General features: G+C 44.7%; 2 protein-coding genes across 3 annotated transcripts; one reads left to right on the top strand and one right to left on the bottom strand.

The window, feature by feature from the left end:
- Positions 1–1,489: 1,489 nt before the first annotated feature.
- On the top strand, positions 1,490–12,351 carry cdc42ep1a (CDC42 effector protein (Rho GTPase binding) 1a). Of its 2 annotated transcripts, none has more exons than XM_068582963.1 (4): positions 1,490–1,604; positions 5,755–5,865; positions 8,115–9,106; positions 10,490–12,351. In XM_068582963.1, exons 3-4 carry the CDS (start codon positions 8,626–8,628, stop codon positions 11,197–11,199), a joined length of 1,191 nt encoding a protein of 396 aa, XP_068439064.1. In that variant the 5' UTR covers positions 1,490–1,604; positions 5,755–5,865; positions 8,115–8,625; the 3' UTR covers positions 11,200–12,351. The 2 variants fall into 2 exon arrangements, with proteins under 2 accessions (XP_068439064.1, XP_068439065.1); XM_068582964.1 differs by lacking the exon at positions 1,490–1,604 and adding an exon at positions 3,039–3,082.
- Positions 11,275–23,041, bottom strand: sh3bp1 (SH3-domain binding protein 1). Its single transcript, XM_068582962.1, has 18 exons — positions 22,896–23,041; positions 20,658–20,700; positions 20,273–20,377; positions 20,107–20,183; positions 19,819–19,930; positions 19,447–19,523; positions 19,238–19,325; positions 19,049–19,117; positions 18,851–18,941; positions 18,627–18,763; positions 17,815–17,926; positions 17,364–17,445; positions 17,197–17,277; positions 16,975–17,088; positions 16,407–16,504; positions 15,329–15,500; positions 14,845–15,194; positions 11,275–13,563 (listed from the first exon to the last, which is right to left on the bottom strand). The coding sequence occupies exons 1-18, from the start codon at positions 22,943–22,945 to the stop codon at positions 13,283–13,285; spliced, it is 2,139 nt and encodes a 712-aa protein (XP_068439063.1). The 5' UTR covers positions 22,946–23,041; the 3' UTR covers positions 11,275–13,282.
- Positions 23,042–23,166: the final 125 nt, after the last annotated feature.

The raw sequence follows: 23,166 nt of genomic DNA, 5'->3' as shown, positions 1-23,166 counted from the left end.
TGTTGCGCAGGTCAGCGGCGGACACAAGGAACGTACACTCTACGGGACTGCACCTCTGAACGCCCATTTCTGAGTTTGGGACGTAGCTTTGCTGCAGTCAGGTAATTAAACTGTTTAAAGCTGCGTCTGCTCAGATTAAACTCCACTTACCTCATCAGCGAGAACCTCAAATGAGGCCTGGAGTTGAATACAATCTATTCAGTCCTCTGATGTGAACACTGTAATGTGGATTTACTGTGTTTGCTCAAATGGAATTCATGAATGAATCATGAATCTTAGAGGCTTAAGAGAAAAAATACACTCTGGATTGCAAACAGCGGTTAGTGAGCCATTTGTCCAGCGCCTCACTAGACGAGACTCTGCTTTGCTGAAGTTGAATCATCCCAAACTTGAGCCAACTGATGTCATCTTCTATTCACGGCTTCAAGGAGTATCCGTTTTTAAAGACTTACGTGGAAACGTTGCCAACATTTTCAGCCTCCATTGTGAGGAAAACTTTGATTTTTTTTAATTCGCTTTCCAGGTTTAAAAACACAAAACGTATGTCTACGCCTCCGAATCCACATCCCTCATATTGTTAATATTTAACAGACAAATGTGTCAACACAGACAGTCACTGAGAATACTTATAGATATTACATGTATTCTGTTATTATGGTCTAGCTAATAGAAGTAAGATTAAAGTCATATTTATACATTTTGGTAAATTATTTATTGGGTTTCTTACTGAGAAAAGACCGATACCACTTTCCGATTTCTCCATTAGATTTGAAGCCAGATAATGTAAATGTTTTCCATTACATTTACAACATTTACATTATCCTACTATCCTATCCTAGATATTCCCCAGGAAAAAACACACCGTGTCATTTTTATACTTTGCTTTTTGTACAGATTAAAACAAACAAGACGTGGCAGAAGCTGCCTTTGTACAGAGTTTTAATGATGCCATTCTTCATTGTACACTGAGCTATCAATCTCTTGTGTACTTTAACTCTCAGCAACAACAAAAAGCATCTTCCAATATATGTAACTATTTCTTTTAAAAAGCAAAAAAAAAAAAGCCCCAAATGAATCTCTAAACTGTTAGCTCTGGGTTTGAATGGCGTCACATCATCACGTGGTTAGTTACTGGACATCAAGGCAAACTGAGTCATCACGAGAAGAAGAAAATGTTGTGTTTCCCTCTTGCTTAAAAAAAAAGTCAGCAGCTCCTCAGCTGATGAAGTCTGATGATCAGCACTTACACCAGAACGTGTTCACGTCGGACATGAAAGCCACACAGCTGGGCTGCAGGAGCAGTGTTTACTTCTGGCTGCACACCGGTGTTGACAAGGCACGTTGTGCATTGAGACCTCAAACTGCAGCGCGAGGTGTGGGAGTTCCCGGTGTGTGGCTCTCCGACGCTTTTCATTGGTATTTGCGCGGCGGCCCCGCCCCCTTCCTCCTCTTCCTCCTCCTCCTCCTCCTCCTCCTGCGGGCTGCGCCGCTCCGCGCGCCGCGCAGCAGCGGGACAGTCCGGCTCACTCGGACCAGACGACGCGCGCGCACGCTGCGAGTGGAAAGATAATTAAACTGGACCCAACGCGACGAAGCTCCCGCCGGTGAGTTGACGTTCAATTCTGACCTGAAATGACTCCTCTGTGTTGTGAGAAGGACGCGCAGTGAGTCTGGAGCATTTTTATTAAGGACTTTATTGTAGTTTCATGGTGAATGGTCGCCTCTCTTGTGCGTCATATTCATTCAGAGACGTTGAGTGAGTTTGCGGGAACACTGGATTTGTTGCGACTTTTTGGTGCATTTTGAAAAATGTACCTGTCAATTTCATCATCCAAGGTATAGCATATTTTATTAATAGTATAGTATATGTTTGTTAAACATTCCTACACATGTAGTTTTTTCACTGTGTTGTGTATCCTCATATAAGTAATGTAGTCAGAAGAGGGAGAAGCAAAAAAAAAAAAAAGAGCTGACTTTTTATATAAATTTGCACATTTTGCGATTACATATATGCAGTGTTGCTTGATTTTCCATCCTGAAGACAGAGATGAATTAAAAGTTGCCGTGTGGAAAAGCCTCCTGCTGACCAGAGAAAGAAAGCAAACATATTTGGTTTCAGATAAGGTAATACCATTGAAATGTGCCTGAAACCGAGCTGTTATCAGACCTGCTGTTAATGGTCGTACTGTAAGTTGTTTTTAGTGTTGCCGGCGTCTCGGATGTCTGACGTGAAACTCAATCCTCTCCGTTCTGTGTTTATATCCAGCAGCAGTATATTCTCGGTCAGAATAAACTCTGCCACGGCTTTGCTTTTTCGTCGCTCTGCCTTGTAATTACAGCAGTTTGCACGACATGACCCATCAATTTGTCAATACATGTGACCAAGATGCGCTCTGATTCAGTGGAACGTGACGGGGTGAAGTTGAAGTTGTTGGCCTTGAGGTACCAACGTACATACGCAGAGACAAACAGACCGCACAGCGCCGGACTCATTACAAGTTGGGGGCAGCGGCCTTTCTGACCCCTCGAGCCTGCCAGCAAGCCACGAGCGAGCCACTCATTGATTAAAGCGCTTGTTGACCTGCTAGAGCTCACCAATAAACACACACAGTGGGGATCAATAAAAAAAACAAAAGCCAGTCAGCTTCTGTGATAATAAAACACACAATCCAATACATGCATTGATGAAATCAGTCTCCCTGACTGTGGATCAGTGCACTGGGACTTTTCCATGTTTAACCGGCTCTGTAATTCCCCCAGTTAGCCTCCCCGGAGTAGGCGTACAGTATATCCTCCTTTAGTTTGCTTTGATATTTCTCAGTCGGCCTCCTGGACGCGCTCAGCCAGCAGCAGATTATTAACACGTGTGTAATATGTTTCCTGTACATCCCCCTCATATGACTTACACTAATGATAGCACTTGATGAAGTAAATGAGTACAGATATTCCCTGTGGTTTTCCTGCCTATTCCTATTCTTTTTTTTTTTTTTTTACCTGAATGCAACATTCCTCTGAGGCGGGCCGTTTGTGACCTTTGGGTGTCATTGACGCAAAAGCAACCAGGAAGGGGTTGTTTGCAGGGGTGAGAACTCTCTGAATCCAGCTGCTGTATTTGTTTTCACACCACAGGGTTTTTTTTCTTCTTCTTCTTCTTTTTCTGCCACACATGATGATGGTGTTGGGAAAACCGCTCCATCACGGTCTGCCGTCACCAAATGGCCACTCACGACTCACTCATCTAACAAGACGGTCCGACATCCCCCCAGTAAAGGAAAACACAGAGTCTTTGGGAGACACATCCATCAAGCGCCTGCTCCTCCCCGCTCCCCATTGACAAACTTAAAAAGTGACTATTTAGCATCTCACTTCAGATATTTTCAGATACAGATGTGATGTTCACTGTGTGGGTGTAAAAAAAAGAGCACTTGTTTGACCCAACCACCATGCGTGTTAAAAAGAGATACATTCATGTCTGGCTGCCGTCCAACATTTTGACTGCATGTGAACTTTTCAGACGATGATTGATGTGGACAGTGATAGTTATACAGTATTTATATATAAAGCTGTTCCCACTGACGCTATACAATAGGAAACTTTAGCGCTGTCGGTGGGAATTATGAGAAGAAAACCAGTGATAGTTTCTCATATTCCAGAGCAAAATCATACTCAGCATGTTGTGTATGTGGACGGTTCAGTCTCTTGGAGATCCCAATAGATACTAGAGTTCTGATTTCTGAGGCCAATATCAATATTTGACAAACTAAACATTAGCTAGTGTCCATAACGTGCTTGCTTTCTTGCTGAGATTTAGATGAAAAGATAAAAATTCTTCATGTCCGCACACAAAATATGTAGCGACAGCTGGTTAGCTTAGCTTAGCTTAGCGCGACGACAAGAAACAGGGTAAAACAGCCTGGCTTTGTCCAAAAGTAACAAAAATCCCACCAACGCCTAAAGAAATATTTACGCACATATTGCCAGCATCTTTAAAGCTCACAAATAATATTGTGCATCGTTTCCCATTGTTCCCAGTCTTTGTGCTAAGCTAACCAGCCATAGGCAAGAAAGCAATCAAATGCATTTTAGAAAAAGTCAAACTCCTCCTTTAAAGGCTTGTGGCTCCAGAGCTGGACATATAAAATGATCCAATCGGTCATGTGCAGGCGTCAATCTGGCTGCAGTGTCACTGAACAGTTAAACCGGCCGTTTAAAACCTCCTATGAATCCTGTAATATCAAAGAGAGAAAGGGGCGAGGGGAGTAGGAGCAAGGGAGAAGAAAAGGAAAAAAAGTTTATGTATGAGCGCAGAAGAGATATAAACTGAAAGCGAGCGGCAACAAAGAGGACAAATTGGGACTGCCAGCTCCAGCAGATGCAGGAAGCAGAGCGCCTCGGAGAGTATGGATATTTGTTGGAGCATGAAAATGTTTTCTTGGCTGAGGAGGAAGTGTAGCTGTGTTTTGCTTGGATCCAGGCTGAGCATGGACGAGGAAGAAGGGAACGTAATTGAAAGTCAAATAGTAAGCCCAAAAAATGTGGCCTTATCTTGTATGTTTGTTCACCTGGTTAGCGGGGTTAGTGAGTGAAAGACATGAGAAGAGAGGCAGAGGGAAGGGAGGGGAAGACCCGCTATAAAACACAAAGTCCATCACTGAAAACCAGAGCCGGGTAAACATTTTTGAGTTAAAGTCATCAAAAGTGAGATGAATGAGGGCGTGTGGGCTCAACAGCTGTTTTAGTGGAGCCCTTTCAGCCTTCCCACGTCGGTCAAGACGCTCAAAGAGAGGCAGGACAGTAGAAGAAGGAAAGAAAAACTAAACAGGGAGGGACAGAAAAAGGAAAACGACAGGAAGGAGGAGAGGAAACACAGGAACGTATCAGAATCAGCTTTAATGGCCATGTGAAACTGCACATACATGGATGGTTACAGGGATATTCAGAGTGAGTGTAAAGAGAAGAGAGAACGAGGACAAAAGGAGACTCAATTAAAGAGAAGACATGAAACAGTCGGAGGTGAAGAAGGAAGAAGGGAAACAGAGTGAGGAAAACGAAGAAGAGAGGATGACAGAATAAAAAAGAGACGGTTCAGACCCAAACGTGGTTTCAATCAGCGCCGATGTTGAGAAGAAGGATGTTTGATGGTCGTAATGGAGAGAGAGACTTCACCGACCGATGCTTTGTTCAGGAATGTGTTCGTACACGCACACTTACACACACACTTACACACACAACATACGAAACACACGGCTCCTATTAGACTGTGGTTACTCTGGTTTATATCCAGCAAAGCCACCTCAAGCAAATACTGTACGTAGTGACATGGAAATATTTTATTGAGCCCCGTCTTTGATGTATGATCGCACCAAAACCCCCTGAATGGTGAGTTGTCCGAAGAAAGCAACTCAGAGCTTCAACAGAAAGATGTACTTTTCTTTTACAGAAAAATGCAATTTTATAAGAGAAAAGAGTTTCCCCATCAACACGGATCGAATCTAATCTACTGAGTTTCCACAGTTATCTCCATCATGTCTATCATTTCTGGCCTCCTCCTCACATCTCGTTCCCTTGTTTCCTCTCTTCATTTAATTAATCTCAGCATCCATTCCTGTCATCTTTATTCCAGCCCAATTTTGCCATCCTCTCCCTTATTTTTTCTTACCCAGCTTCCTGCCATCACTTCTCACCCTCCCTCGCTTAAGTTTGAATTGACTGTCCACCTCCCTGAAGCTCACTTTGTATTTTATCCTCTGACAGGAATCACAACCAGAGGAGCAGCCAACCAGGGTGGTAGCAGCCAGGCCTTGCCCAAAACAGACGCCCTACCGGGGGTAACGGAGGAGATGAAGGATTAGGAGATAATCTGGGGTACGTCCAAATCCCTCCTGTCGAGAGATCTCCTATGCTTTTCTGATATCCAACACCGAGGCAGGCGGGCTGCTCAGGGATTACAGTGTTAAACTTATTACCTATTTAAGACTCAAAACGTTGTGTTTATCTTGTGACGCTTCGCAGGCTATTTTACCTGAGGCCCGAGGGTGCTGGCTGCTGTATTTCTGTGACTTTAACAGAGTAGCAAAGTGCAAAGAAGGATCACAGAGAGGAGGGATGGAAGCATATGTGCAGATCAATGAGCTTTGCCCGGAGGGTCCAGATACATAAGAGGAGTCGGAGCAAGCGACCCCCTCTAAACGCTGGTCAAAGGTCTTCCACCGGATTACAGGCAAAGACAAAATACCAGAGCTTTCAATAAGCACACAGACGGAGTAATTCATGTTCTGTATTCCTGTAAAACTGCAGGTTATCAATCAGAATGAGTGTTTTTTCCTGTTCAACCTTTATATACATGACAAACTCCTTCCCTTATTGTGAAAAGCATAGAGCCATGACGTCTGCGACCGCCGTCACTGGGGAGTTGTAATCAGAGGTGACCTGTTGCTTCAGCACGGTTCATGTAAATGTGCACAAGGTCCCTGCGTGCTCGCGCCATCTTAGATTAAACATCACACCTCGGTATACTGGTCCCCGGCGTCCCTTTGTGAGCCTTGATATGGCTCTGCTCAGTGCTGGTATGTGCCGTGCTTCCTCCCTCTGCGCTCCCAGATGCCCCTCTTAAAACGCCAGCCAGGGGAAGTGGAGCGGAGGGCCTGGGACTGCGGTCAGCAGCAAATTAGAAGGGCTGCCTTGGACCTGACGCAATCCCCATCTCTTGAACCATAGCAGGTCATTAATGAAGCCAGACGGTGCTGTGCAAGCGTGGGAGGCCTGCCGACATTTAGCTGCTGCAGTGGAAAGCTTTAAAGAGAACCAGAGGTCCATGTCAGGGCTGCTTCATGCTATCAAAATATTTTAGAATTGGATATCCATTACTCTGCTGGCAAAGAACAACACATGAGAAATAGCCAATTTCTTTTGTCTGCCTTTGTTACTGACTTACAGCTGTGTATGGAGTGCCAGAAAAACAACAAAAGGAGGTAAAACACTCCCAGTCAAGTCAAAAATATAACTATAAGCATGAATTAATAATACTATCAAATCATAAATACACACTTAAACCTCCAAGGAGGCTGCAAATAATGGCAATGGAAGATAATATAGGCAGAAAAGATATTAGCTAGCCTACTTTCTTAGCATTAGCTTACTAGCTAAAATGCTTTAACTACTGTTAGGAGACTTCATAAAGTAATGCTACAGAGGTTTGAAGTATATGGTTGATTAATATTACCGGCGCAACAGCTAGCTTCAGCTAGGTAGCTCGCTGGAAAAGCTGCTGCTCATTGTCTGTAGCTTTCAGTGAAGCTAGCTAGCACAATGCTCTCATTGCTCCACTGACCATAAACACAGAAAATGTTAATATAAATAGTTGCAATAGGAAATAAGGAGTAGATAAATAAACCAAAATGGAAACTTATAAGTTGAAAAATCGATCGAGCCAGCGAAAGATAAAGTTAATTAAGTTAAGTTAAATTAGTAAAAGATTTTTATTGGAATAAAAAAAAAAGAACATGACTCTTTCCTTTCACACTCAATTTTAATTGTAGTATAATTAATTAACTAATGATCTTTTACTACCGTTGGTCGGTGCCGGGCTCAATACACTGGCATGCTAGCAGTAGGCTACAGTTAAGTAGCGGCAGCGATTTTCTTATCAGGAAATTTGTATTATCTCTTCATGTCTCGCTGAGCATACTCTGCCTGTTTGTAAACAAATCCAAGCCAAGTGAATGAGCGCTGCTGCTTGGCTTCAAAAGCGTGATAAGTGATTTCAGTCACATGTAAAATGAACTTTGTGTAACCTTCATGCCAGACAAAGCAGGACAAAATGGATGCAGGAATTCCCTGAAAGTCCACCCATTTTATGGACGAGAGGCAGTCTTTGGTTTTAGCACAGAGGAGTGACTGTAGTCTAAATTTAGACGGTTCCAGACCAGCGGACCTTTGGAATCTTAAAAAAACCTGCAGGACCGATCGAGCTTAGGTACAGTAGTATATAGGAATGCACCGCTGGATCTCAACGTCCACAGAATAAACTGCAAATATCATCCCTCAAAATGAAGTCCATTCCCAGTCTACATTTTGAAGATAGATGTTTTTCCCCCCGTTTTCCCTCTCAATAGATGGTTCCGTGGTGCGGCCGCAGAACCGCTTGCAGCTGGACTCTATTTCTGAGCTGATGTCGACGGAGCCCAAGCCCAAGGCAAGCGAGGGAAACCAGGCGACCTGACCACACTGCAACTGGTCCGGCCTTCTTCCAGGAACACAACTGCACAGTGTTCTCCTCAATTTATGACCGTTTAATTCAGCCAGCGATGCATAACGCTGAGCTACAAAGAGGGGGACAGTGTTTGGCTTCTATAGGATAAACAGAGATAATAGTCCAGTGAACTATTTGGCTCTGCGGGCCTGGAGTTCAACTTTTCAGAAATTACACAGTTTCAAGATCCTGGAATAACCTTTCAGAGCTATTTCAGGTCCAGACTTTGGACTGCTGAACTGTCAATCATTTTGATACAGATCTAAGAAGAGAAAAGTTCAACTTAACTTGTTTTGTTTTGCCATTCATTGGGATTAAAGGCAATTCCAGACTTAGATATTTGAGAAATATTAAGTCATTCACCTCTTGCGATCATGAATCTTCAGGAAAAGTTGTCCGGCCTCAAAGGTCTGGTCTCACACTCCCACAGCAAGCGCCGCTTTAAAGGCGACCTCACGCTGGACATGATAAGCCCTCCTCTGGGGGACTTCCGCCACACCATGCACGTGGGCCGCGGCGGCGATGTGTTCGGGGACACGTCCTTCCTCAGCAACCACGGCGGCACCGCCAACGGGAGCAACGGGGAAACGGATTCCATCTCCACCCCTGACAACAAGATCGGAGCGTTCTTCTCCAGGACGCTCCGTCACATCAGGAGGGGCTCCGACAACCGATCCACAGGAGGATCCAAGGATCTGTCGCCGTTGTCGCCGCCACCTCCCGTCCTTTCTCCCATCATCAAGAACGCCATCTCCCTCCCCCGGCTGGATGTGGATATGCCAAATGGGAGTCCCACCGCCAAAGTGCTCTTTCCTAGTTCTCAAAGCACGCCAGAGGAGAAGAAAAGCTCTTATGGTGAGTTCCTTTGATTTATTTTTTATTAAATTTTCTACCATCAAACATTTTACATCAACAACTGATTAAACAAATGTGTTTGTTAACGGAGTCAGCCATAGTTATGAACCCAAAGAGAATTATTGACCAACTCTCCCTCAAGGTTTGAGAGTTTTTTAGCATCTTTCCAAAGTTACAGTTTTGGTTGAACAGACAGCTGTTTTAAGCAAATATGCTCAAATGAAACAGATGTACGCTACCACACAACATTGTTGTTCCACAAGTTCCACAAGATGCATTGTGGGTAGTCTATTGAGGCTCCTGTTGGTCTGTCTTTTACAATATTTTGTTCTTCCTTATAATGAATGAAAATTGTTGCTCTTTAACTCTGAGAGATAAAAGGCCATCATTGTTTTTGATTGCTGAAAAAGTGCAATACATCATGTCAACTATTTTTGCCCAGTCATTCAAGGATTAACACTAATGCACCATCGAATCCTTAGTTTCTAAGATTAAAATGAAATGGCACTGTTGCTAAACAAAGAAAACACAAAGGTTAAATGAGTTAATACTGCCGAGAAGTGGGAACCATCTATATGGAGAGCCGCGGTGAAACCCGTCCATCAGTACCAGACAGATTTGACCCAGATGTCCTTATGAATCACCTTGGCTCATAATCCGCAGAGCTCGTACTGATAACAGAGATCCAGACAGAGCTGGTCACGGGCTGTCTGACACACTCAAATAAACATCACACTCACAGCTGATACCTCCTCTTTAGTGTGATGTTCATGTGGATGTAAGCGTTTGGGCGCGATGGCATTTTTATCACTAATCACATAAATCACTCACTTTTGTAGCGATAACTGCAGCCCCTTCACTCCCCAGTAATTAAGCATTTTGACACACAGATGGGAGTCGGCTGGGTTTCCTAAGAATCAAATCCTCCATAGATAGTCTCACGACACTGGCTATCTCTCTCCTGCATTCTCAAAGTGTGTTAATCTGCGAAGTCAGACGCTGTTTTATTCGGGTGATACAAAAAAAACCCCTCCAGACTCTCTGCCCCTTTACGGGCTGACATTGAGAGGCGCAGGGGTAATTTTAGCCGTTTGGGTCATCGTGAAGACGGCAGTGTGCGAGTGTGGGACTTGTTAAGTGATCTGGCAGTGTCGGGATGATTCACTGTTCACACAACTCGGCACTTTGCTGGCCGTCAGCCTCAGACAGGATGTTCTCCGATGGGTGTACACTGCCCCCTGTTGGAACTGTATGATAAACCATGTGACTCCATAATAATCTGAAATATATATTTTGTGTTTGATATAATACATGAGACACATATATATATATATAACTTACATCCTACAGAATGTTGTGTATTGACATCTGTCTTCTCCTCAGGTCTGGAGTCAGGTTTCGTCACTCTGCCTCGTCTCTCCCGCTCTGAGCGTCAGCAGCCGTCCATCTCCCTCCCCACGTCCTGCTCCCCCAACATCCACCGCGGCTCTCTGACCGACCCCACTGACGCCATCTTATCCACCTGTTCCGCCTCCATAACGACCTTCGACCCCAAACCCGCCGCCGCGGCCTGCTCCGACTCCCTTCCCTCCCTCACGTCTCTGGACACCTTCACCTTCGACCTCGGCCCCTCCCTCATGAGCGAGGTGTTCGGCCTGATCGACGGCCACCCGGAGGAGCACGGCCACGCCTGGGAGGGAGAGGAGGCGGGGTCGGCGTGCGGGTTGACCAATGAGGGGTCAGAGATGGACTCGGCGACTATCTCATACGTGGATTCCCTGCTGAGGGAGGACTGCGGGGGCAGGAAGAGCCCGCATGGGGCCGAATGGGAGGAAGAGGAGGCGAACGGAGTCGGGCTTTCTGACAAAGTACCCGATGTGGCGATGGGGTCTCCTGAACGAGTGAGGTTGGAGTTAGGGATGGAGAGTGAGCGGTTTCAGTGTGCCGCAGATGTGCTCGCTCGCCACTACGGCAGCTACTCAAAGGGACGGAGCAGGATGGAGGTTGCAGATTCAGAGATGAAGCCCATCAGCCAGCCACAGAACAAAGCGGCCTACAGTTACATGGACGACGAGGATGAAATCAAAGTCTGAGTGGAAATATATTGACACTACAAAACTGTCTCTGATGTATGACTTTTCTTTAATTCCAATCAAATCAATCATCTTACAGCTTGTTGTGGTCAACAAGGCTGGCTCTTTTGACAGGATGAGCATGAAAACTACAATCCAGTATGCTTCCTATTGGATCCTTTACTTTTATACAATCATGCTTTAAGGATGTACAGTTTTGACGCAGAACTGTCGCTGAATGCATCTAAAAGGAATGAAAGACTTGATGCTCCACATGTCCAAGCCCCGCTCAGAGAGGGAGAATGCTTTTTTTTTTTTTAAACAAAAAGGTGGAAACTTCAAAAGGACTGAAACAAAGAGGAGGCGTGGGAAGAGAGGATGTGCCAGAGAATGTAGATGTAGAGATCGTCTCGAAGGAACCGGCAACATTACACAATGTAGAAGTTACAAAGCCGGTCTTTCACTTTATGCTTTTTCACACTTCCTCGAGGGGAAAAGATTCTCAGTCACTAATGAGAGAGGAAGTTGGGAGTAGTAACATAGATTCAATCTTATTACAACCTTTAGGTCTCCTGACAAGCTCCTGTCAACTCCTTTCACTCAGGAATACTCTACCAGGAAAAAAAGGGAAAGGAAATACAAGTTCTGTAATCTCAGGCCTCATTAGATTAACCAAACATCTCGGTTAATAAACTATATGGATTTATGGGATGTGCTAAGTAATATTTGTATTTGCTAGTTGCAACTGAAGCTTAACCCTTTAATTGCTTTTTTATGCTGCATTCTATAAAAAAGACTCCGTGCACCTTTTATGATTATGAAGTCTGACTCCTGTATACCTTTTCTTTTCTTTTTTTTAAAGAATTGTCATTTATATGTTCTTTTATACATCTGTACATGAAGATATTAAGTGACCTATAAATATGTACTTACAGTATGAGCACCTGCAGTACATAGTGCAATTCACACCCATCCATATGCTGCAGTCAATACCAACTATATATTATAATGATGATAAACAATAAAGCTGTTTCTAATTAGGTTGAAGATGCATTCATGTTCATAGATTCCACAGGTTTAAGGTTTGAAGTCGATTGAAAGGAATTTTCCACCCAAAACCCCTTGAATGTAGACCTGAAAGGTGGTTGTTAAACACTTGTTATTTACATTAAACCTCACATGAATTACATTGTTTTTGTATATTTATGAAAAGATTCATCCTTAAAACACCTTAAACAGCAATTGGAAGGCGGTTCTGGACGGCTGGATTCATTTATTGACGAGCTATTATTTTTGACCAGAAAGTCTCGCTTTCTGGCAATTACTTTGCACTTTGGGAAATTAAAAGGAAATAAAGGGCGTCGGTACCTGAAGAATAAATAAATGAAAATAGTTACAGAAACATTTATAATCCAAACAAAAGTGAGGTAAAGTTGCAAGACAAGAAAACATTTATATAGAAGCAAATAACTATTTGCTGTGTCAAGATATAGTGGAGCAATGTCTACCCGGACAGAGAGCAATCTGCTCTCCCTCAGAGCGTGGTAATCCAAGCTTCTTGCTCCGTTGACATAGCTAGGTCACGCTCTGCGCTGCTCTCGGCGCTAACGGCTCATAACAGCGACCTGGCCGACCAACGGCGTCGGCGTCATGGCGGAGGGGTAGCTCCAACGCCACGGTTCCCCCTCAAGTAAACACCGTTCGCTCTGTCAGCACTTTCGGCCCTTGTTTGCACCGTTCGGCTGTTAGCACGTTAGCTGGCTCAGCTGTCGCCATGTTGAGAGCCGTTGAGAGGCAATCGTAATGCTCTCAATCTCGTATTATGAGCACCTTTAAGCTACGCTATTCAAAGATTATTGACAACACAGACTGACAATATGGAAAAGCTAACATGGTTAAGTCGTAACTTAACAGCGGGGCTGAAAAGCAGATATTTGCTGCTGTTTCTGGTTGACAGTTTAAGGCTCTTTCACCCCCAACCACAGCCAGCGTTGCTAATAGGTGCGGTGCAAGATAAAAAAAAAAGAAAGTGAAACCACTTGAGAACAGCAAAGACAAGATTTGCAGGTATGTTAAGCTAGAAAATCCACACGCCGTGGTTCTCTCACTGCGCTAGAGAAGGAACCGCTTTCACCTGTGATGGTGGTGGAAGTGGTGGAGGGCACTTTGGGGCTTTGAGTCCAGGCTTTTTCGGAGGGGGCTTTCTAACGATGGTCGACTGAGCTCGGGGCGCGGGTGTCGGCTGGCTTGCTGTGTTCACCGCTGCCGGGGCCGTGGTGGGCAGAGGAGGGGCCTGGAGCTTTGGAGGTACTGAGGGTCTGGAGTAGTGAACTGTCACCTGCTCGTTAGCTTGGTTAGCTTTGGTCGGGTTGAAGGATCTCTTTGCTGCAGGGTGAGAAAAAGTGGGATTGTGAGGGTGTCATCTGAGAGCGGACAGATTAAGACAAGGGCGGTAAGATATTGCCGCGTAACAGACATAGTTTTCTGACTCTACGGCTCTTCTTCAAACTTTAGCATTGCATTATTTTAGCATACTTATCCCGTAATTGTCAATGTTTAGGAAAAGTTACATCATTTTACTTTAAATAGAATTTATGAGAATGCATAATATTTAACATACAATGTAAAATACCTCAAAATAAAATAAAATAATGAAATACATTTTATTTTGTCAGTCTATAACCACTATTCTGCTTTCAAGTTGAAGGACTTGAAGGAAGTTTGTCTGACTGGCTGCTGCTGAATTATATTTTGTGAGAAAAACAATCCTGAAAAACAAATTACTCAAGTTTGGAAAATCTCTTTTGTAGTCAGACAAAGATATCAGAATGAGAAGCCTTACAGTAAGGGAAAGTCTTCCAGCCTCCAGCATGTGAGTGAGGCCGTTACCACGATGTGAGAGATGACGCATTACCCTGGAGGTTTATGTTTTGGTCAGTGGTATGAGACTTCCTGTTTCCTGTGTACTTTCCGGTTGTTGGAACAAGAGCAGTAGATTTATTTTCTCTCTGTCAGCTTGACCCAACAAGCCACCACTTGGACTTCGTAAGAGGAAACGTGGTAGAAGTAAATAATGTGTACAGGATATGACACAATAGAGGTAACATATAAATGATGTGCTTCTGCCCAAAAACAAAAGCTAATGAAGGGGGGTGTTTCTGTAGGAAAATATGATTTGGGCCACTTGAAAGGTCACTTCACCATTTCACATAGTTCAGTTGACTTCTCATGAGGAGCACCACGCAGCCCGTAAGAGCAGATGAACGACCTCCTGTGGCTCTGACGAGTCTGAGGAAATGACACTGATGATGTCATAACTATGTTTTACATGGGTTGCAAGCTTTAACCTTGCAGCGAACTTGAGGCGATATGTTTAAAGCACAAACGTATCGCCTCAAAACATGGGTGTGTACCAGGCAGGAGGGTTGTAACAAAAGACATAGTTCAATTGCATTATGGGAAATGCCGGAGCCAGTGTTTTTTAGACTTGGCCAGCACTACTAGGAAGTAAAAGTCATTATCTCGGCTTCTGCTGCTTCCATTTTGACCATTTCTTTTACTAATATGTCTCTTGTGAGACCCCCGAAGGTTAATGCTAAAATGCTGGAGTGCCAAAACAATTCAGCATCTCGAGGTTTGGACAGCCATTGGACACATTGGACTTACGTTTATATGGTGAGGTGATTGTTACAAAAGCTCTTGGGGAGTCTGGAGGAGCCTCCAAAATCGACTCCAGTTGGCCTTGATCCGAGCACTGCTTCTCAGTGGGACTCCTGATCTGACTTGAGCTCGCCGCCGATCTCGCTGCTTTAGGAAGTGCCGTTGGGCCACAGCCGGCCGCCGTGCTGGTGGCCACCACGGGGCTGGGGTCGAGGGAGCACGAGGTGCTGGATGTTAAGCGTTGGTGCGTTGGTGCCGCTGTGTCGGCGACCTGGTTGGTCCATGTGGAGGTGCCACTGCGACTCAAAGAGCCGGACTTCACCAGGAAGAAGCCAACACTGTCCTGAGAGGCTGTGCTGATGGAAAGAAATAAACAAGAGTACTGGAATGAGCTCCCAACCATTTCAAATCATTACCTGTTGCTGCTATTTGGAGCCACTAGTGTGTAGACATAGCACAATGTGCGAACTCTGTCTTCACAGAGCGGTACCTGTTTGTCTTTGAGAGAGGGAGGTGATACGAGGAGCAGGAGGAGGCCGTGGAAGAGGAGGACGAGACCGATCTGTTCACTTTCTCTTTTTCTGAGCTCTGAGACTGGGAGAAGGGAGCTGGCATGGACGCATCCGGGACCTCGGGAAGGTCTGGGATCTCAAAAGAAACAGCTAACCAAAACAAGAAAAAATAACATTTATGAGTGATACATCAAACATACAGCTTTTTATTGAAGTATCAATTCCAGGTTATTTGTTTAGTTATGGCCATCTTTCCAATTAGTAATAACATCGTTGGACTTATGAGATCTTTCAGGTGCGCTCAAACAAGCAGACAAGTTTTAAACAAACCCAAATGTCAGCTAAATGTTTTTGGAAAAGTAACATTACAACTGAATATAACTCAAAGCTAAACAATTATCAGAGTTTACAGACAGACTTCCTGGTTCATCTTTGACTTATTTGCAGTAGTGGTTAGTGTTTCCTGTCCAAGGTGACCACATAAAATTGTTCGGATTAGCAGTTTCCAAAGTGCTAAGATTAGTGAAATAAAAAGAAATAAGCAATACATATAAAAGTCCCCAAATAAAAACCTGTTTAATATGCACATCTTACAGCCACTACATGTCATAGCAATGTTTGGTAATAATATTTAAACATGTAAAACAAATACAGGGACATTCAGGTGGCACCTGCATCAATACACAATGATGATTGTGTTCTGGTCTAACTTTTAAATTTGCATTTTTATTGTGTGATTATAAGGTACATGTTCCTTAAGAAATCTATGCATTAACAAGGTGCCACAAACTCATTATGTACCACTAACTAATACATACACAGTTGCACAGAGCGTGGCATCAATAAGGGCCGACAGCTCCTAGAATTTATTAATTCGGCCTGATTTTTACAAATGGTCCGATCATTTGACTCGTTGTAGCGATGCTGCCATGGTATTTGATCCCAGCGATGAATTTACAATGTTATCATAATCAAAAGAATAAATTAAATTAAAAGGCCAAGCTAAAAATTTGAAATCCGATGTCCCGTAAAGAGTGTACATTTGTGTTCGTGTACCTTCGGGGAAGAGGCTGGAGCTGTACTGGATGAGCGGCTCAATGACCGTCACCACTTGGACTGAAGAAGCCGAGGCCATGTCAAACAGAGCAGCTTCCCTGAAGAGGAAAAGACGGAGGACATGTGGGACAGACGAGGGCTGCAGAATGTGGTGACTTCAACTCTGGTCAAATGTGTCTGACGAAAAGTAATGTGTGATGAAAGCAGTGACTTTCTCCAACCATGAAGACAAAAGTGTCGCTGAGGAAAGACACGCTGCCCATTTAGGTTTTTACCACTGAGAGTATTTCAGCAAACCAAACACGCACTTCCTGAAACGTGTCAAACGTTATAAAAAATGCTACTAATAAAGCGTAGTCCATCTGTCACAGTTCATCTGTTAACAGGATGCTGCGGTTCAGGTCCACGGTTGATGAAATCTGTCGCCCAATGCTCGTCGCTTTATAATATTAGGACACAGAGGTGAGGAAAGAGGAAGCGCAGGCAGGACGGGGGAGCCTGTGAATGCAGTAAGGTAATAGTACATGCAGGGTGGAGGCAGAGGGACGATCGGGTCACTAATACGCACCCTTCAGCCCGTGGCCAGAGCAGGTTGGGCCCCAGCACGATGGCAATGTTGCTGGGTGTCATTTTGTTGACGGCCTGCTGCTCAGACAGCAGAGACAAGAACTGGACCAGATACCTGACGGGGAGGAAGAGGAAACCATGGAGGACTGCAGGGCGGTAGTCACAAGGGAGCATGTGATTCAGGAGAAACAGGAATGTGCACAATGAGGCGGCCTACACACACCTCAGGTTGTTGTAGTTGTCTGGCGGCAGTTTCTTCAGTAGCACTCTGAACTGCTCCAGCTTCTCCGTGGGGTCTTTTTCGCTGTGAAGAAAGAGATCTAACTCAATGAGAACGGACTTAGAAACGGAGTTGAAATGAAAATCATGCAGTGTAGATGTCGTACACACCCTGCTGCTTTGAACCAGTCAGTGTAAAGTTCAAAGGTCAAAAGAGGTTCGGGAAGTTCTCGCAGGTAACTCTTCAAAGCTCCTGTCACAACACAGTCGGAGAACACATTAAAAATACAAAGAAAAACACATAAATGTTAAAATATTGCCATGATATTTGCTGTTTTCCCTCACTGCTGGTAAAAGGAGAGGTGCTTCTCAACTTATTAAGAACTTGTATATTACTGTTCTAAAAATTCTCCAGCACACAGGAAATAAAGCATTTACAATTACTGGAAGCTGCAGCAGTGGCTGTATTTGGATACAGACACAAACACAGAAGAGGAAGTGGGGAGTTGGAAAGAGCCGTGAAAGTCACGTTGACTGAACAGATGAGGAAGAGTCCCCACAGCAGAAACTCCAACTCCATTATGAGGAAATTTAACAAAAGAAAAAGTGGAAATATTCTCACCGGCCACTGCATGCGGGTCCATGCTGAACTCGCTGTAGTCAACCAGCTCATGATCCAAACAAGTCTTCAGCCTCTTCACCACTGAGGCGGCGGCCGCCAGACGGAAGAGACCCTGAAGGACGAGGGGGAACAAAACAAAGATGGAGGAAAAGAAGAGATTTCATTGGACCGCAGGGGAAAGTCTTCAGTCATGCCCAGAGCAGAGCTTATCAAATACACTTAACAGGCCATTAACAGCCTGCAAAAGATTACATTATCTGCATAAAAAAAAATTAACATATAACTTTTCCTGAGCCTCTGCACATCCTTCACATTAGATATGGAAGTGTAGTTGTGTGTAGATGTATCATTACCTCCACTGCTGATAGTTAACAACTGACTAAGAACTAATTAAACGTAATATTATACTGGTGGCTTTCTATGGGGATCTGGTTTGGGATCCACAGGGTCACTGGTTTAAGTCCCTGTACGGAGCATGGACTGATAGCTATCGAGCTGTCCTTGAGCAAGGCACTGAGCCCTCAACTGCTCAGGGCGTCGGCCCCTTCACTGGAACATCTCTCCATACAGAAAGCAGAAGTATAGGTCCTGTGTGTGTGTGTGAATATGTATACTGCACATGAAAATAGAAAAATGAATTTCCCTCTTAATAGGATACCCTCTTCTTCTTATTTTTTCTTTCTCTATTCATAAAGCACCTACTGTAGCGAAGAGCCCAACGCTGCAGAGATTACTTCCTTCTGCATTTCAATGTGTAATATTTAGGTTGATGATCATTAAATCCTCACGTAGGCTCCTCCTCTCGGTCCTACCTCCTCAATCATGCCCGTTCTCAGCAGCATGTGAACACACTCCTGGATGGGTGCAGCGATTTCTCTGTTGCTTCGAGACAGGTGGGAGAGCAGAGGCTCCCCGTAGACCTTCTGACTCGAGAGGCTGAGCAGCGGCCCTGCAGGATCAGCACACCCAAGAAGTCAGAACAGAAAAACCCCAACGGCAGCGCGGCAAAGCGAACCGGTGCGGACTGACTTCCAACCTTTTTGACTGTGATTCTCTTTGAGCTCGCTGATGTTTTTGTTCAGGAACTCGTGTGAATGTTTGTGATATTCCGCTTGCAGCTCGAGAAGCTTTGGATGGAGAAACAAGAGAGGTGCATTTGGTTTGGAGTGCGCACTTAGAAGAAGAAGAAGATGGAGAAGAAGAAGAAAAAAAAGAACAGGCTATCACAACTCACGCGCATGAAGTAGTTAGCGTAGTCGTCTTCTTTAGTCGCAAAGTGATACAGATCTGCAGAGTACTGGTCCTACAGAGACAGAGAGGTCAAAGGTCAAGGCTACCGTACTGATTACACAGGTGCACTCTGCCACGGGGGGGGGGGAATGCTTGCTACAGCCACGGTGGCTGTAAGAGAAACCATCGGCACCTTGATGCTCTCCAGCCTTCTCCAAGCTTCTTCCACCTCCTCCCTGAGCCCGTCCTGCTTTGTCTGGGGACCAGTGCTGGCTTGGCTCCTGAACACACACACACACACACACACACACACACACACACACACACACACACAGAAATGAGTGTGATTAGTATTCGCTACTCTGTTGGTGGATAAACTGTCACGCTGACGGTGGCACTCACCTGGTTCTTGCGTTGTTCCAGTCTGTCGTGAGCTTTGCAAACTGCTTCTTGTTCTTGAGAATCTCTGGTAAATCATCCTGGAAGAGAAAGAAAACATTAAACGGGGAAACTCCATTTGAATTGAGTGGTTCAAAAGCTCTTTGATATCAATGTTTTATATTTTGTCAGGCATTGACTCATGTGCCTACTTTGCACTTGGGGAAAAAAAGAAGAAGAACACAAACACCCGATCAACACAATGCAATGCAACACCGCCATCCGTCATGTGTGCTCTGACAGCGATGTCGTGCAGCTGTCGTGCAGCTGTCGTCGCACCTGCGTGCTCACGGCATGGTTCACATGAAGTCTCTCGCCGCTACGAGACGTTCTCACCTCGCTGAGCTTGTTGAGCGGCTCCAGAACTTCCTTCTCCACCTTCATCTCAAAGTCTGCCAGCATGCTGGCCAGCATCTTCTCCATGAAACAGCACATCTCCAACACCCTCCTGCAACACACACACACACACACACACACACGGTCAACTCCTGTCTTACATCAGACGGATGTCACAACTAAAAACTAAAGAAACCGAAAAGCCCTGAGGGTTTCACATGACAGCAGCCAACACCATCAGTCAAGAGTTCAGGTTCACAGAGGGAGGAAGAGGAGGACGGGCGTCACCTGATGGAGGAGTCCGCATCAAAGTCCTTGAGGCTCTCTGCCATGCTGACGGACAGCAGCATCAGAGGCAGCTTTTTCTGTGGAGACAGAAGCAGACCAAACGCCTCTCAGTAAGCCACTCTTAACGTTTTGGGACGCGTCCGCGCGGCTGCAGTCGTTGCGGTACCATTCGTTTCTCCGCCTCCAGGCCCGTCTGACTGTGCATGCAGCCCTGCAGCTTCTTGTGCAGGACCTGAGCCGCCTTCTTGGCCGGTTCCACCCGCTGCTCCACCTTCAGCCAGAGACACACGCGACGAGCCGTTAATCCTGTCCCCTTTTTCTTCTTACAACGTCATTAGCTTGTGTTTTACTCAACATGAGTCATGTTGTGGAGATGTGTTATTAATGCGCTTTTTCTTTTAGATGCTGCGGTGCTTTGTGGCGATTGTAATCATGACTCAGGAAGAAATCTGTAATACTGAATTTAAATGTGTGCCGTACATTTCCTCTAACAATGATTGATGTGAAACTGAAAACAAGTTCATTCACAGTAGAATTTCTCTTTTTCTCACCACGACCAGGTCCTCTTGTAGCAGCTCAGTGGCATCTTGTGACCTGCAGAAATGTTTGTTCAGTTGGTTAGTGTGTATATGTAAACGACCCTGATGTCAAAAACAACTCAAATATCATTTTATTCACCAACTCTCGGCAAGAAAACCAAAAACCTCCCACAATGTCAAACAGTTGTATATTCTCCGTCATGAAGTGAATGTCTCTGTTTGTACGATCTTTGAGATAAACACATTTGAGGACATGTAGATGCACTCTTAAAGGGTTTCCTAAGAGTTGCACAGACGTGATGTTTCGGACAAAAATGAGTGTAATTTAATGAGAACAAGTTGTGGCTATTGATCATATTTAAGATTGATTTAAAATGGAACATACAAAGAAAATAGGTGATCCAGTTTTTTGAAAGTTTCAACTGCACATCAACTGTTTTCATACAAAGTATGAATGCTTTCTTTCTTTTGATCCCCATAAAAAACAAATGCTGCTTTCATGTGCTGGTGGGACAGTCTGAGGTCCAGGACTTTATTGATGCCTTTAATCAAATGAGAGTCAAACATACAACCACTGCAGGGACTTTGCAGTTTGAATTTAAAGTACACCTCTTCTACTCGGACATTTTTAGGCCTGACCGACAAGCGAGCATGAAGCCAGCGACCGAAACCTGGAGCGTGAGCGCAGCGGTCGATGTTTAGCGCGTCACCTACCTCTTGCAGAGGAGGTGAAACTGCCTCCTCTGCAAGCTCTGCGAACATGGAGCTGGTGTCGCAGCGAAAGGAAGCCCGGCCCAGTTCTCAAAGAGGTCAGAGGGGCTCTAAGCAGCACCTCCAGGGTTTAGTTTCGTATTTCCTGCAGTGAGCACCTGCTGTTTCAAAACATATGAAGAAGAATTCCCCAAAGGGTTTGACGTTGAGTTCCTTTTTTTTTCTTCTGATCTCTGATTCTCATTTTCGAAACGAATGCACACAATAGTCGCATTACACCAGAGCGTGTGAGCTGGAGTGTTGCATGCTTTACAAGGAAAGTAAAAGTGTGTGTGTGTCTGCAGAGGTGTGTATGTCTCAACTAATAGTTTTGTTCAGCGGCGATTACTCCCTGATGTATCAGAATAAATGTGTCGTCAAAAAGGTAACACTCTTCTATTCATACATCACGTACAGTACATGGAAATACTTTGAGTGGGTGCGCGTCTTTTATTTTTGTACATTGTGTGTTCGTCTCATCAAACGCTCGCCAGTACAAACTGTTAACTGGGTGCTGCCGTGCTAAGTGAAGCCCACGGTGCACTGCTGCAGATGCACGCTGTGTAGGTCTATTATTAAGTGCGTCAGAGGTCGCGGCAGCACGACACACGCACACACACACACACACACCTGGTTTGAGCAAGTTTGTTCTGAGAAAAAGGGTGTAGATGTGTGACTCTGTCACACATCTCGTTTATAAAATGTCAGAGGTGTTCGACCTCATGGAATCAAACTGTCACCTGTTGAGGAAATTGCTGAAATTTCAATTTTCAAAAAGTTGCAACAAATTTGTTCTATTGTTACAAAATTGAACTTTGAATTCAACAATTCCTCGAAGCCCAATATTGTGCTGAAATGAAAAACCCTCTCCAGTGTCTCAGGAGATGAAGCACAGGAGCTCCAGGGCTTCAAGAAAGTCCATAAAGTTTTCTGGATTTAAGGAAAAATAAAAACCAGCCTTCAAAGTTTGTAGAACTGAAACGATCCATCCCTGCTCAACACCCATAATCCTGAGATTGTGTGGATTCAAATGCCTTCAATTCATTCAAATTCAAATGATTCCTTATTTAACGAGAGCCACCGCAGCTGGCGAGCAACCGTTAGGGGAAGAGGGCACATGAAAAAACAAAATGTGATACGGTTGCACAAGTAGGGAAGAGTTGAGAAAGCAGCCACGCGAACTCCGTTATCGATTTACAGCTAAATCTACGTAATCTGACGACATTAGTCTCCATAAGATACCGATCGTACGGAACCAAGTAACGCGCAGCAGCAACACCACTCAGCATCGCTCATGAATTCAACTCTTTATTCATAAGAGGAGGATGATGTTTTTCCTTCTGCAAACAGTTTTAAAATGAAACTTTTAAAATCAATCAACCCCATCAGATGTGGGTTCACACGGGCCTCAAGAGCTCAGTGTGCATGAGCCTCGACGCGCTCACGACACTTTCAATGCCACATCTTCGCGGGAGATGAGTATCACAGCCAAACACTTACTTTGCCGCGGAGCCAAGCTGCTTCAGGATGCTCAGGGACTGCCGCAGCATGCTGGCTGTGGAGTCCGACCCTGCTTTTTCCTACCCGGCTCTCTCCTTCCTGCTCGGCCCCTGAAGATATCCTGCTGCAGAGGCTGTGGCTTCACATCGGGGGGAGAGAAGCTGCACAGCGGTCGTTGTGTCAAGCAGTCTCTTCTGGTTTCAGGAGGGTGCTCTTGAATCACATTGAACACAAGTCAGTGAATGAGGAAGTCGCACTGTGAGGCGTCTGT

This window comes from Clinocottus analis, unplaced genomic scaffold (genome assembly GCF_023055335.1).
Source record: "Clinocottus analis isolate CAN_PGR_092001 unplaced genomic scaffold, fCliAna1.0.p SCAF_19, whole genome shotgun sequence".
NCBI lineage: Eukaryota > Metazoa > Chordata > Actinopteri > Perciformes > Cottidae > Clinocottus > Clinocottus analis.
The sequence above is the reverse complement of the archived record's forward strand: the minus strand, read 5'-3'. Positions and strand labels throughout refer to the sequence as shown.

Excerpts from the sequence above, each read along its gene's own strand:
- sh3bp1 (XM_068582962.1), bottom strand. The coding sequence starts at position 22,945 with ATGCTGCGGCAGTCCCTGAGCATCCTGAAGCAGCTTGGCTCCGCGGCA. Across the intron at positions 17,927-18,626 it reads GAACGGGCATGATTGAGGAG|GGTCTCTTCCGTCTGGCGGC; the intron begins GTAGGACCGAGA and ends CTCGTCCTTCAG. Across the intron at positions 16,505-16,974 it reads CTCTGGCCACGGGCTGAAGG|GGAAGCTGCTCTGTTTGACA; the intron begins GTGCGTATTAGT and ends TTTCCTCTTCAG.
- cdc42ep1a (XM_068582963.1), top strand. The coding sequence starts at position 8,626 with ATGAATCTTCAGGAAAAGTTGTCCGGCCTCAAAGGTCTGGTCTCACAC. Across the intron at positions 9,107-10,489 it reads GGAGAAGAAAAGCTCTTATG|GTCTGGAGTCAGGTTTCGTC; the intron begins GTGAGTTCCTTT and ends TCTTCTCCTCAG.